This window comes from Scylla paramamosain, unplaced genomic scaffold (genome assembly GCF_035594125.1).
Source record: "Scylla paramamosain isolate STU-SP2022 unplaced genomic scaffold, ASM3559412v1 Contig19, whole genome shotgun sequence".
Classification (NCBI taxonomy): Eukaryota; Metazoa; Arthropoda; class Malacostraca; order Decapoda; family Portunidae; genus Scylla; species Scylla paramamosain.
This window is the reverse complement of record NW_026973684.1, coordinates 205,001-220,162: the sequence shown is the minus strand read 5'-3', so window position 1 is coordinate 220,162 and position 15,162 is coordinate 205,001. Positions and strand designations below refer to the sequence as shown.

The window sequence follows — 15,162 nt, the reverse complement described above, 5'->3', positions numbered from 1 at the left end:
TGCTTAGTTAAATACCGAGGCTAAATAAAACAAGGAATTAGACAAATTACAAATAATTAATAAATAAACACATAAGGAATAATGAATAAACAAAAATTAAGCCAGGAAGACTATTATAATTATTGCAAGGAGACAATATGTATGTATGTATATGTATTGTATGTAATTCGAGGTTAAAATGGCTTAAATCTGACCAACAGCAGGCCATAAGTGAAGGTGTTCCTCAAGGCAGGGAAGGGGGAGCAATGAATAGGAGAGGGGCTATAAACTATTGGGGGGATAACAGTCCCAATGACTATTAATTAATGACGCATCCAGTTTAGCGTGTGTGTATTTTTCGCGTTGTGATAATTTAAAGGTTTCCTCGCGTTTTTATCTTTATTTATTTATTAATTTATTTATTTTATTTATTTATTTTATTTTTTTGGCAGGTGTTATATTTGTTGAGTGTTTTAAGTAACTGTGGCTCATTGCATCAAAACTCCATTCATTACCTTCGTGGGAAGGTTCAATTTGGCAAGGTTTTTTTTCGCATTTTGGGTTTTGTAGTAAATTATGCATTTTCTCATATTTTTCTTTGCTGGTATTGTCCCTTCCATGCCATATATGACTGGAAAGTTGGGGGCGCCTTCCCCCCACCCTCCACTGCTACGTTTTTTTCTTAATCAGTCAACCAATCAATTAATCCCTTCATGAATCATACCCATTTCCAGGTGTCACCCCCCCCCATAGATCTCTCATTCTGTCATGTATGAACAAATGCTAAGGGCAAGCTGAACAAGTACAAAGGGCAAGCCAGCTGTCTCTTTTAATATTCTTGCCTGAAATAAGATTATAAATGAGGGTCTATTAATCATCCATTAAATAATCCATTTTTATTGCTTTCTCATTCTTCTTCCTCTGTGTATTGTTAAATTGGATGGTTATATCATTGTCCCTTCCTGTGTTTTAGTGTGCCATTACCTGTCCTCTCTTCCAGCTGATATTTAGTTTGTACTAAAATAGACTGGCATAACTTTACAATTTATACACAAATAACAACATAAACCAATAATGCATTGATATTATGCATGATAGGAGTGGACATTTCCACTCTACATCATTAATGAATGCATGATGAGACGCACACTATTACAAAGCTAATGAGTTCAATACAAACACTCAATAACAATTTCAATAACTTTATTAAAAATAGCAATCTTTATAAATCATGAAACCAGAAAACTTTAAGAACCTGGGGCTATAACATCAAATGCACAATAATGCAAACACTTTTTACACACACACACACACACACACACACACACACACACACACACACACACACACACACACACACACACACACACACACACACTCTTTAATGATATTTCCTAATATACAGTATAATTCCAGAGAGAGAGAGAGAGAGAGAGAGAGAGAGAGAGAGAGAGAGAGAGAGAGAGAGAGAGAGAGAGAGAGAGAGAGAGAGAGAGAGAGAGAGAGAGAGAGAGAGAGAGAGAGAGAGAGAGAGAGAGAGAGAGAGAGAGAGAGAGACTGATGAACTACCTGGGGTCATAAATGCAAAGTAGAGGTATCAGTCAGGCAAAGCATAGTGCTTGCCTGTCTCATATGGAATGTAACAACATGGCTTCATATCATTCCAGACCTGGGATTATGGCCAAAAGTTACCAAGCAGTGCTGAGCAAAATCCAGTAGAGTAATATTCAGTATCATTGAATTACTGACAAAGTAAAGATCATTATGTGCAATGATACTCACTACCTAGGAGCATTTCAGGTTACTACCAAGAGTCTGACCATGCTGGCAGGGATGGTTAGGCTACAACACATTACATACTTCTCCATTCAAATCAGTCAGCTGATTAAATGGTGAGTTAAACCATTTTGATCATCTAAATCATATTAAGGCATTGGATGAGACCTGGACAGCTTGGGTCAACACCATACATAGGTACTCCACTACTCTGTGGGAGACACTTGATTGTGGCAAGAGTCATCACAATACCAAACACCATCCTTGACAAAGCACAGCATGGCCCACTCATCCACAGGAACCCAGCCATCTCTAAGGAGCAAATTAATGCTGCCCAGTGTCACTCCTCATCACTTTTAGGGAATAAGAAGTAGATCCCACCCCAGCACCATCTTTACATAGAATATAATACAGAGGATAGAGAAGGAATACAAATAGGGCACATGGTATGGTATAGAACACCAACCCTCACTTTTGGAAAACCCCAGCCACTCAGTAGGAGACCAGCCAGTCACCATGGCTATCACCTGGGGATTCTTAGGAACAGGTGTTAGGTATAGAATGAGAGATAGAGAAAACTCCCAATACATTTCAAGTCTATACGCAATACAATTTCAAGTCTACACAGACAAAAAAAATGTTCATGAATTAAATGCAATATTGTAAGTTTTAAATGTTATGTGGTACCTTAGATAGATGGACAGGTCACTTGAGAAGAGAAAATAAGAAATGTCTTAGGAAGAGCATTTTGTCATATGTATGAATATATATGACTGTATGACATAGATGACTGGTGAAGTAGATTTTGTCCCTTATCAGAGTGGTTGTGTAGCTGAAACAAATTAATGATTATCAAAACTGAGACACATTTGAGCTGATTGGTGAATTACAGTTTCAGAATGGATGGGACATACATTGGGATGATAAAACGACTCCAGTCATAAAGTAGACGAAAAAATACTGTAGGGAAGAATGTAAAGGAGTAAAATATGCAACAAAAGAGAGAGAGAGAGAGAGAGAGAGAGAGAGAGAGAGAGAGAGAGAGAGAGAGAGAGAGAGAGAGAGAGAGAGAGAGAGAGAGAGAGAGAGAGAGAATGATGTGACATGACATCTTTAAGTACAAATGAGTATATAGTAACCATACACTGATACTTGTCCCCTCATACAGTGATAAGTTTACCCAAACACAATGGACACGGATGGAACTTTTGGAGGCTAAAGTGCTCCAGGTGACTGGTGGACTCCATTTCATTGAGGAGGTCCAGGATTCTTTGCACAGTTGGGCTTTTGGTGGCAGTGGAAGCGGTGGCAGTGGTGGTAGTGGCAGCAGTAACAGTTTTGGTCTTTCTATGGGCAAGTTCTGTAGGATTCATATTCTCCTCATGAGGGACGTCACTGTCAAGGGTCAACACAGCATCAATTCCCTCCTCAGGCAAAGAATGATGGATGCAATTTTCTGTTTCTTGTTGTTGCTCCACCTTTTCAGAGTGCTTGAGGTGCTCATCAGCCACCTTTCCACTGCTGGTGTGTGTCTCGCACACACTGGTTCCTGTTCCACATCAAGACTGTTAGCAGATGCCACTTGTATTTCATCTACTTAGTACATTACATCATTACATAAGTTACTGGTGTTATCTGATATTAAAGTGTTAATGAGCAACATGCCACAGAAATCTGTTTAATTCAAGAAAATGATGAAGATAATAATAATGTTTTGTTGCACTTCATAAGATGGCTCAGTTTTTACTACTCACCAACTCTGCTAATGACAGCAACTGTTCTCTTAAGGACTCTGCTTATCTTCCCGAGCTGCTCAAGGTCACGATCTGCTTCCTTTTCCTGCACCAGCTTTGATATCAAATCCTGCAGGAAACAACTGTGTTAATTCACATTTTGAATAAATTTAATAGATGAAATTTCACTTACAACACCTTATGTGTCTGGTGACTCATGGAGGACAGAAACATCACCTGAGAGTGAATGGTCAGTGAAGAAGTTGACCCTTGATCCTGGCTAATCACATTAAGTACATTAAACACTCCTGTTAACTAATAAATGAGGGGTACATTTCTCTGGAAGGTTACATTATACTACTTCCCTGGCATTTGAAAACATTTTGCTCTAAATGAACTCATATGCAAGCTCTGCTGCAACATTAAATCTCAGCTAGATGCCAGATGGTGTAGCCTCCATCACAGAGCAAGGTAATGATATGAAGGCTTAGTACTTTGGTTAACACCTGAATAAGAACCGTTTGAGATGCAGCAGAGATCACTAACCTGCCAGCAATTGAATAAGAAGTGTGTGAGATGCAGCAGAGATCACTAACCTGCCAGCAATTGAATAAGAAGTGTGTGAGATGCAGCAGAAATCACTAATCTGCCAGCAATTGAATAAGAAGAGTGTGAGATGCAAAAGAGAGCACTAACCTGCTGAGTGGTTTTGCTTCATTTCCTCTCATTCATGATGGAGGCTGGCAAGGTCTAACTGGCGTTCTCGAGCTTGCTGCTTCATCACTCCTCGCTGCAACTGGTAGATGGTGATGTAGTCACCTGAAAAAGGATAAAATTCTTCATTAAAAGACCAAGGAAATGGCATACAGTAAACAGTAAACACTTCCTCCACTTCACTTTTACAGATGATTCAGTTGCAGCTTCTATTCAAGCTCAGTTCCTCCCAATCTTGTTGTTTCTCCTGATAAAACAATAAGTTTGTTTCTCTCAACTTTTCTTAATACAGCCTCAATAAACAAATCCAATAACAATGCTTTTATTTTGTTATTAATTAAAAAAATTGAGCATCAGTGAGGAAAAATTATTTGCTTTATTATTAGAGAATATAAACTTTCTTACCTTTTGGTTCAGTTATGACATCTTCAGACAACTTTTCATGAGCAAGAGATTCTCCCAGCAGTTTGTTATACTTATCCCTCTCACAGTCTAGCTGAACCTGAAGACTGCTGCACTCACTCTCCAACCTGCTAACCTCAGATGTCAGTGTAGCCACTTGACCCAGCAATTTCCCCTTGGTATCTGTACCTGGAGGTGAAAAATTGATGCAACAGAGGGCCAGACAAGAATGACCAATGGAAGTAATTAGACGTAATGTAAGAAGTGGGTATAAGACTAAGGGAAATAGAAGGGCAATGGAGAGAGGGTTAGATGCACCAGAAATGTCTGTGGAGCCAGGAAAAATTTAAACTTGTAACAGAGATAACTAAGAGCAACTGTGAATGAATAAATGTGATGTGGCCTCAACCCATGAATGGGAAAATGCAAAAGCAGCACCTCAGACACCAGGACCATGATGACTGGCAGCTCCCAAAATTAGCTGCTGGCTTTTGTACTCCTAGTCACCACAGGAGGCTCATCCACAGCTAATCCTATCAGCTGATCATCTTGGGTGAAGTAATTGTTTATCAGTCTGGCTGTTGAGTCCTGATGCAGAGATGTGTGTGTGTGTGTGTGTGTGTGTGTGTGTGTGTGTGTGTGTGTGTGTGTGTGTGTGTGTGTGTGTGTGTGTGTGTGTGTGTGTGTGCACTTTGGAAAGCCTCCCTCCATGGAGAATGTCAGTTTGATATACAAATATATATTCATGTGGATGGTAGCTCACATTTAGCTTCTGAGTTCTCACATGAAGAGGTGCCATCCTTGTCTTTTTCCTCTGAGGGAGTGACTTTATACTCTGTGATAAGTGCATGCAGCTCACTATTCTGTCTTGTGACGTCTTTGATTTCTATCTGTGAAAGACACAAGAAGGCAGTAAGTTAACTTGTTTAACATGCCACATCATTTTATATATATTATGCCAAGTTTAAACAGGAAAGCCTCACCAGAAGCATCAACTAAAGACCAAAGTGATTAACAAATCTTTCACTTTACCAGCCTTAATGACAAAAGCTGCTGATGTAGCATCCCATCCATATCCTGCATTTTTACACCTTCATGATTCCCACACTGCATCATTTGTTCATGTCTTAAAGACATGGTCATGACAGAGTAGTCCTCACACTCCTGTCAGTGCTCTTCTGCATACACTTGAGCCTTGCACACTCCAAGCATTCCTTCCACTCATCCTTCTACATCTAAAGCACCATAGTACTCTCCACCCATTTTTAAGGAAACTGTCTCCATGCATAAACAAACACACAACCTCACGTACTCCATGTATTGTTTTCAGTAATGATTAATCTTACAAAGTAAACCAAACTAATATACAAAGACACTTGTGGTACCTTTGAAAGTTTGAGCTTATCTTCTAGTTCTTTAATCAGCTCTGTCAACGTGATATTTTCTTGAGCAAGGTGGTCGTGGCTCAGGCCATTCTCTTCAAAGTGGCTGTGGTTGTGGACCGTCACCAGCTGACCACTAAGGGACTCTGTCTTCTCCCACAACACAGTGATCTCGCGCTCTTTCTGCAACGCCTCCTGCCTGGTGAACAGCGTGGCAAGTGCACATACATTAGAACAGTGTGTGACCAATATGACGCCTCCATTCTACATTGCCATGACAAGAATACAGGACTTTACTGAACATAAACCAATGACGCCTCCATTCTACATTGCCATGACAAGAATACAGGGCTTTACTGAACATAAACCAAGGATTCCCTCCTCCTCTCTCTAAGGGTTATGGTTCTCTCAACAGTTACAGCGTGGTGTGAGAGATGCAGTGCTGTCAAGGCTTTACTATTTACAGGAAGCAACACACCAATAAATAAATGTTACTTTGGAAATGAAACTGAATAATCAAAGGCTTTATATCTCATGAACTTCCCTTCTTTAATAAACTGTCTTCAAGCTGACAGACTCCAGTAGTATTGCATCTTAGGAATATTCTACAGCTGATTTCATAATAACTGCTCTCTAAAACTGACTACATGCCTCCTTCCCTGCCTCCTATAGACTCTACTCAACAATTGTTGTTATTCTGTTCATGCTGGTGTGATAGTTAACCAGTATATTAATTCCTTAGTTATGTACACTCTAGAATGGTGGTTCATTTTATCTACCAGTGATTGGAATTCCCACCTTGTAAGTATTACATTATTATTTGTTGATTGGTACCATTTGTATGCAATCAGAGAAAGATTTCAATATAAAAACATATCCATGTTACTGTTACCTTTCACAATGTAAACCAAAATGAAAGCTACATAAATTCTTACTTTAGATTTGTTGTCATTTCATTTAATGATGTAATTTCTTGGTTCTTGTGCTTTTTCAAGTGCAGTCCCTTTTCTGGTTTCTCAGTCAATTCTAATTTCTTATTGCTCTGTGGAAAAACAGAAAGTGCACATATTTAGGATGAACTGATTCAATAGTATTGGTGTTGACAATTTCTGCAGGAAGTTTATTCCATATATTTACTATACGATTAAAGAAAAAATGTTTGGCCTTGTGGGATTTAAAACATTTGGGTATAATCTTGAATCCATTATTTCTTGTTAGGTAGAATGAATGAGGAGGAGGAGGAGGAGGAGGAGGAGGAGGAGGAGGAGGAGGAGGAGGAGGAGGAGGAGGAGGAGGAGGAGGAGGAGGAGGAGGAAGAAGGAGGAGGAGGAGGAGGAGGAGGGAGAAACAAAGATAGGAGGGAAGGAAGAAAGGAAGAAAAGGGAATAAGAGATTAATAGAGAGAGAGAGAGAGAGAGAGAGAGAGAGAGAGAGAGAGAGAGAGAGAGAGAGAGAGAGAGAGAGAGAGAGAGAGAGAGAGAGAGAGAGAGAGAGAGAGAGAGAGAATGATGTGACATGACATTTTTAAGTACAAATGAGTATATAGTAACCATACACTGATACTTGTCCCCTCATACAGTGATAAGTTTACCCAAACACAATGGACACAGATGGAACTTTTGGAGGCTAGAGTACTCCAGCTGACTGGTGGACTCCATTTCATTGAGGAGGTCCAGGATTCTTTGCACAGTTGGGCTTTTAGTGGCAGTGGAAGCGGTGGCAGTGGTGGTAGTGGCAGCAGTAACAGTTTTGGTCTTTCTATGGGCAAGTTCTGTAGAATTCATATTCTCCTCATGAGGGACGTCACTGTCAAGGGTCAACACAGCATCAATTCCCTCCTCAGGCAAAGAATGATGGATTGATGATTGAGAATACTGGTTAACTCCTGTGTTAGAGAGGTGGACAGAATAGGGGTGAGAGAAAGAAGAAAGTCTTGTGCAGCGATTTGTGCAGCGATTAATTTTTGCACTGTTTTTCTTTTGTTACCCTTGTCCTTTCTCCTTACTTATTAATCATCCAATTATTATTATACTGTATTCAAACTTTGAAACATACCCCTCTATTCTTTGGTGTGTTTTTCAAAATATTTTCATCATACTGAGAGAGAGAGAGAGAGAGAGAGAGAGAGAGAGAGAGAGAGAGAGAGAGAGAGAGAGAGAGAGAGAGAGAGAGAGAGAGAGAGAGAGAGAGAGAGAGAGAGAGAGAGAGAGAGAGAGAGAGAGAGAGAGATAATAGACCAGACGATAAGGAATAAGGAGAAAGAGGAGAAGGAGGAGGAGGAAGAAGGAGGAGGAGGAGGAGGAGGAGGAGGAGGAGGAGGAGGAGGAGGAGGAGGAGGAGGAGGAGGAGGAGGAGGAGGAAGTGAAGCTTAAGGAAGATGCTTTGAAGAGAGAGAGAGAGAGAGAGAGAGAGAGAGAGAGAGAGAGAGAGAGAGAGAGAGAGAGAGAGAGAGAGAGAGAGAGAGAGAGAGAGAGAGAGAGAGAGAGAGAGAGAGAGAGAGAGAGAGAGAGAGAGAAAAGGAGAGAAAGGACATGAATTAATAAAAGACTCCTTCAGGTTTGTCTTCCCCTTTGAAGGATATATTATGGAAAGACACACAGGGAATAAATAGAGAACATGATTTTGGTATATGAACAGAGATGACAGAAAGAAGGAGAAAAGAAGTTAAAAAATTCTCAGATGCAAACATCAAATATTAACTAACATAACTCAGTCCACTTAATGATTATAAACAGACATTATAATTGTTCTCCCACTGCAGGGTTTCTGTTCCCCTGCACCACCATTGAGGAGGAGAAGCGGGTGTGTTCGGGAGGCAAGAGGAAGCTGTTCTGTAAGGATTTTGTCAACAATGGAGAAATATTGTGTCTCTTGGCCACTGCCTCTGCCCTTCTTGTCATTCTTTCCCTGGTAAGTGGTGATGGTCTTTTGTTGGTCTCTCTCTCTCTCTCTCTCTCTCTCTCTCTCTCTTGTGTGTGTTATTTTATTTATTTATTTAATTTCTTTTACCTGAAGGTTAACACTTTCTCATACTGGTGTTAGGTTCATCAGTCAGTCTTTTTTTTTTTTTTTGTTTATTCATGCATTTATTATACCAGATTAGGGTGTTCCCAGTAGTACTCTCTCTCTCTCTCTCTCTCTCTCTCTCTCTCTCTCTCTCTCTCTCTCATATTCTCTACATGCTCCAATGAAAAACTAACTTGGTACAAGACTGAATGATGAAAATGCAAAACTGTGTATGTGTGTGTGTGTTTGTGTGTGTGTTTTACTTATTTATTTATTTATTATTTTCATTATTTTTTTTACTTGAGCATTTAATGCATTTCTTATACCAGGTTAGTGTTCCCAATAATACGTACTCACTCTCTCACTCTGTGTGTGTGTGTGTGTGTGTGTGTGTGTGTTATTTACCTCCCACAGGTGCACTATCTGATGTGTCTTGCTGCCAACTATGCCCACATCAAGGATCACGGCAAGCTGATGGAGCTGCAGGAGATGCAGTTCCTTCACGAGTCTGAGATGTCCACGCTGCCCAAGGACCGATTCTGAAGCTGGGGAGGCCACGAACATCACCTGTGATATGACACGGTGGTACACGTCAGGAAAAGATGAGGATGTGGAGTTACAAAGTTAAAGAAAAGACATGGTGTTGCAAAATGTAGACCAAAGATAAGGATGAAATATAAGGCATGGAATTATAAAACCTAGACCAGTGATAATAGTAACATTAAGGACCAAATATAGGACATGGTATTACAAAATCTAAACAAGAGATAAGGACACATTATTACAGACACACAGAGGCTTCACTTAAATGCTTCAGTTCTTCATCCTGACTATTTTTTAAATTCAAATGTTTCTCCACTGTTACTTATAATAGTAATCAGGATAGGACAAGAAATAATGGGTTCAAGCATTGCAATTAGATTTAAAAAAAGATAAAAAGGAACTGGTTCTCAAAGAGAGTGTTGGATGACTAGAACAGACTCAGTAATCAGACTGTTAGTGCTGAGTAAATCTATGGATAGGGATGACAGGTGAAAATAGGTAGGTATTATTTATACAAAGGACTGCCATGTGTAGGCCTGATGGCTCCATTATTTTCATATCTTTTGATGTTGTTAGGGCTGAGTCATTAAGGAGCTTTAGAAGTGGACCAGGCAAATTTATGGATGAGGATAATAGGTGAAAGTAAGTAAGCACGTTTTGTACAAGGACCACCAAATGTAAGCCTGATGGCTTCCTGTACCAACCCTTGTGCTCTTGTGTTTTTATCAATATTAATAGAAATGATGACAACAGCAGTAAAAAGTTAGTTAACAAACTGCTAGGAAAGTTAACAGAGTTGTCAAGGGTGTCACAATGATTCCTGTGATAATTTGATAATGATTCTGTCTGTATTGGAAAAACACCCCTGAGAACCTGGATAATCATCTTTGTGGTCTGTGAAAAGTTGTCACCATGGGGCAGTGAAGCATTTAAGATTATGAACCTCATTAAACCATACTGGGAGATCATCACACTTGCTATTGTTACAGATATACATGCACATCTCTCTCTCTCTCTCTCTCTCTCTCTCTCTCTCTCTCTCTCTCTCTCTCACTGTGGTAAACATAACTCTATTTATACATACATATGTATAGACAGACAGACAGACTTTCATGTATCTGTAGGTTTTACTGCAAATTTATGTCTTGCCAAAAATATATAAGATAAACAAGCCACATAAGCAGTGTCCTTGTTTTCTGAAGTGAAGGTGGATGCACTGGATACAAAAATAATAATAAATAAATGAGTAAATAAATAAATAAATAAATAAATAACAAGAATAAAAAAAAATACCACTGACTGATATACTAGCTTTGTTCTGTGGTAGTGGTAGTGGTGGTGATGCCCTAAAGTTGTGGTGTGTGTGTGTGTGTGTGTGTGTGTGTGTGTGTGTGTGTGTGTGTGTGTGTGTGTGTGTGTGTGTGTGTGTGTGTGTGTGTGTGTGTGTAGGCGTGTGTGTTTTGAGTTCACACTGTCCTCTCATAATGTATTTTTCTATTCTCCTGTGTATTGTCTGCCTATTGAAGCTCCACTCCAAACTGCACAGCATACTCATGAGAAGCTTGATATTTGAACAATATTCATGCATCAATTGTTTCTGGTTTGCTTGTTATCATTCATTATTGCTTTTTCATGATCGCTGTTCCTCTGAAGTGTTTTATATTATCTACTTATTTGAACAGCATTATTAGATCTCTCTCTCTCTCTCTCTCTCTCTCTCTCTCTCTCTCTCTCTCTCTCTCTCTCTCTCTCTCTCTAGTTATCTATCTATCTTTATCATCTCTCTCTCTTTCTCTCTCTAGTAATCTATCTATATATCTTTCCTAGATTTCCCTCTCTCTATTTTTTTCTCTCTCTAGTAATCTATCTATCTGTGCATCTATCCATCACTGTTTGCCTCACATTCCATCATATTCCAGTGCAGACAGGTACTCCAATACTTCACTACACAACATTACATCCTTTCCCAGTCTTGCCTCCATCCACAGTTTGTCAACATAATGTTGCCAGTTCCTTACAACAATTTTGAGCTTCTGATGTGCCTCATAAACTTTGTAACCATCACTTGTATACATCAGTACCACTAGCACCATTTCATCTGCCTTGTCCATGAATCTATCTTGCTTCTCTTTAATATACCAGGCCAGCAATATCACACAGAACAGCCCAGACAAGGCACTACAGACTATACACACACACACACACACACACACACACACACACACACACACACACACACACACACACACACACACACACACACACACACACATTCACACTCTCAATCCTGTCAGCCCCTGGTGGGAAGGAATAGCAGTAGTAATGGTAGTCTATCTATCTATTTATCTATGTACCTGGCTAGCTTAAACAAAGTAGCACACACACACACACACACACACACACACACACACACACACACACACACACACACACACACACACACACACACACACCACGTAGTGTAGTGATTAGCATGCTCAGCTCACACTCAAGAAGGCCCGGGTTCAAATCCAAGGTGCAGCAAGCCAAATGGGTGAGCCTCTTAATGTGTAGCCCCTGTTCACCTTGCAGCAAGTAGGTACGGGATGTAACCCGAGGGGTTGTTACCTCGCTGTCCTGGTGTGTGGTGTGTGAGTGGTCTCAGTCCTACCCAAAGATCGGTCACTATAAGCTCTGAGCTCTTTCCATAGGGTAATGGCTGGCTGGGTGACCAGCAGACGACCGTAGGTGAATGACATCATTTATACTTGCAGCCATGTTGGTTCCTGGTGGAGAATAGCAGTAGCGGTAGTCTATCTATATGTCTATCTATCTATATACCTGGCAAGCTCAAGCAAAGCATCACACACACACACACACACACACACACACACACACACACACACACACCAACCCTGTTGGCCCCTGGTGGAAAGGGACAGCCTTGTGGACCAACCTGCTGCACCCCAGGAGCTTAGACACACCACAGCTAGCCACACACTTCCATTTTACTCAATTCTTATATATATATTTCTATCAGTGGAGACATTTTTGCTTTGCTTTCTTATTAAGGTAAACTTTCCCATGGCTAATTCCTTCCTAGATTGTTTTTTACATACATTCTTGAAATTATATAAAATGTTCATACCTCTCTACATGTGTGTGATTCTGTGGATCTATAATCTATAAATGATTTTAATGCATTGCTCTTTCTGTGTGTGTGTGTGCGTGTGTGTGTGTGTGTGTGTGTGTGTGTGTGTGTGTGTGTGTGTTTACCTAGTTGTGGTTTACGGGAGGGGAGTAATCTCATAGTATCCCGTCTCTATATCTATCCAGTTTGGTCTTAAAAGCATGGACAGTTATGGCATTGACAACGTCTTCACTGAATTCATTCTATTTGTTCGCGCTTCTGTGTGTGTGTGTGTGTGTGTGTGTGTGTGTGTGTGTGTGTGTGTGTGTGTGTGTGTGTGTGTGTGTGTGTGTGTGTGTGTGTGTGTTTACTGAAGGCTAACAATAACAAGGGCATAGTTTTCCTATGTGAATTTTGGCGGTGGTGGTGGTCAGCAAATCACAAAAGGGCAAGGCATCTCACTTTCACTTGAGGAGATGAGTGATGTTACTGTTGTTAGGAAGGCTATAATACTTGGTGCAGTATCTTTGTATAAAGCTTGTATGTACCCATGTATGGTATGTATACAGTTTTGTATGTATATGTTAGTACACATGTGGTCCTGAAGGATGTATAGACCTGTAAGTGTTTTCTGCCTGTCCCACACGTAAAGTTTAACAGCAGCAGCAGTAACAGCAGACCCTCTAACTGCTTACATCAACATTTCCTCTCCCATACAATACACCTCACACCTTCTACAACACCTTAACTCAGTCCTCCCTTGCCTGCTAACTCCACAACTACAACCACTACCACAAACACTACCCTGTACATACCACACCACAATCCCTGATGCATTAAGTCCCAATACCCACATCCATACATCCAAACACCTTGACAGAGACTATTGCCAACATTGCACCAATCTTGTATCAGTGTCTGTTCATAATGGGACTGTACCTCTGCCGGTACCTGTATATATGATAACTTGCCATCAACGAATCCCTCCCTCCTTCCCTGGACCATTGATGGACCACAAACTAGAGGCTTATAGTGTGTGTGTGTGTGTGTGTGTGTGTGTGTGTGTGTGTGTGTGTGTGTGTGTGTGTGTGTGTGTGTGTGTGTGTGTGTGTGTGTGTGTGTGTGTGTGTGTGTGTGTGTTTGTTTGTGTGTGTGTGTGTGTGTGTGTGTGTGTGTATGTTACGACACTGTACACAGTCACTATTAGTGCTGGGCTTGGCTTGATGACATTTCATCTGGCTTGTGTTTGAACAGTCCAGTAAGGACTGTTTTAGTAGTTCACTAAAATATCTACCTTCACTCTCACTATGATATCTATCACTCTTCATTCCCACCCTCACTAATACTTCACCCTCACCCTTACTCGTTCACTCTTACTATCACTATAATCATCTATCACCCTCACTAACAGCATCATATTTCTCTCCTTTTAGTGTCAATATCAATCATGTTTATTTCATTAAACATTAAATCTTTTGAAAGTAAGGTTTAGTGTCAGAAAAACACTTCTATTTCTCTTCCTTTGAGTGTCACAGTGTTTTTATATACATGACAGCAAAAACCACACTGAAAACTTATTGGCATTGTTTTCATGATACAAAGGTAGAGTGTGTTTATAATGTTATCAGTGAGTACAATCTGGCATCAGAACAATGCTCACGTTTTTCTCTTTTTTTAAGTGTGGTATTCCTTTTTAAATATATGTAAGAGCAATAATCAGGTCACTCTGGCTAGTGACAAATTTCTGCATGCCAGGGTATGTCTAATATAACACCAATATATTCAGAGGCACAAACACATAATAAGTGACACAAATGTGATAATTTTCAAGGCCTTTGTGTCTCCAATGACAACTTTGTGCATGCCAGGATGTATGATCATATTCCAAAACAATCCTGTACTGCACCTTCTCTACTTTTAAAAGGCTCTACTTGAAGCTACACGGGTTTTTAAGGGTATTTTTATGGTTTTAGTGACAGAGTAACGAGATTTCTACATTCTTAACAGGAAAAACATTCTTGAAAACCAATCTGATTATCTCTGTGGCCTTAGAAGAGTTGGGGTGAGAGAACAAGGCATTCCTGAATATGGGTCTCAATGGTAGCACTCTCTGAGGCAAAAATATGTAAAATGTAACACAACTTTCACCAGAGTCTTCAAAGCCAAAAAAAGTTTGACTGGAAAGGCATTGTACAGAATGACTACAATGATAATACTACTGTGTGTGGCTGTTCTGTGTTGAGAAGTGCAATATTTTTGTGGTGTCTGTGAGCACAGCACAATAAACTTGTTGTGTTCTGTGATGTTCTGTGACGTGCTGTTTTGTGCTGTCATGTGCCACCACTACTGATGTGATGCCCAGCACCCCTCTTCATTACACTGTGTTCCTGTGCAATGTGCTGTAATGTGTCATTAGTGATGTGAGCACCAGCAGCATCACCATCTGTGACATGGTGTTGTGTGCCGTCACCACTGACGTGACACCCAGCAAGCAACTTTATGTTGAGTTGTGGGCAGC

The 15,162-nt window shown here is 40.2% G+C and overlaps 1 protein-coding gene across 1 annotated transcript in view; it reads right to left on the bottom strand.

Moving 5' to 3' along the window:
- Positions 1–1,165: 1,165 nt before the first annotated feature.
- The window catches only part of LOC135097432 (uncharacterized), a 14,615-nt gene continuing 618 nt past the window's right edge, over positions 1,166–15,162 (bottom strand). The window contains exons 2-9 of the mRNA XM_063999340.1: positions 9,398–9,559; positions 6,922–7,028; positions 5,990–6,185; positions 5,368–5,494; positions 4,608–4,793; positions 4,185–4,307; positions 3,510–3,618; positions 1,166–3,304 (exon numbers count right to left, since the gene is read on the bottom strand). Coding sequence (XP_063855410.1) covers positions 4,213–4,307; positions 4,608–4,793; positions 5,368–5,494; positions 5,990–6,185; positions 6,922–7,028; positions 9,398–9,559 — 873 coding nt within the window. The 3' untranslated portion in view covers positions 1,166–3,304; positions 3,510–3,618; positions 4,185–4,212. The remainder of the gene's footprint in view (positions 3,305–3,509; positions 3,619–4,184; positions 4,308–4,607; positions 4,794–5,367; positions 5,495–5,989; positions 6,186–6,921; positions 7,029–9,397; positions 9,560–15,162) is intronic.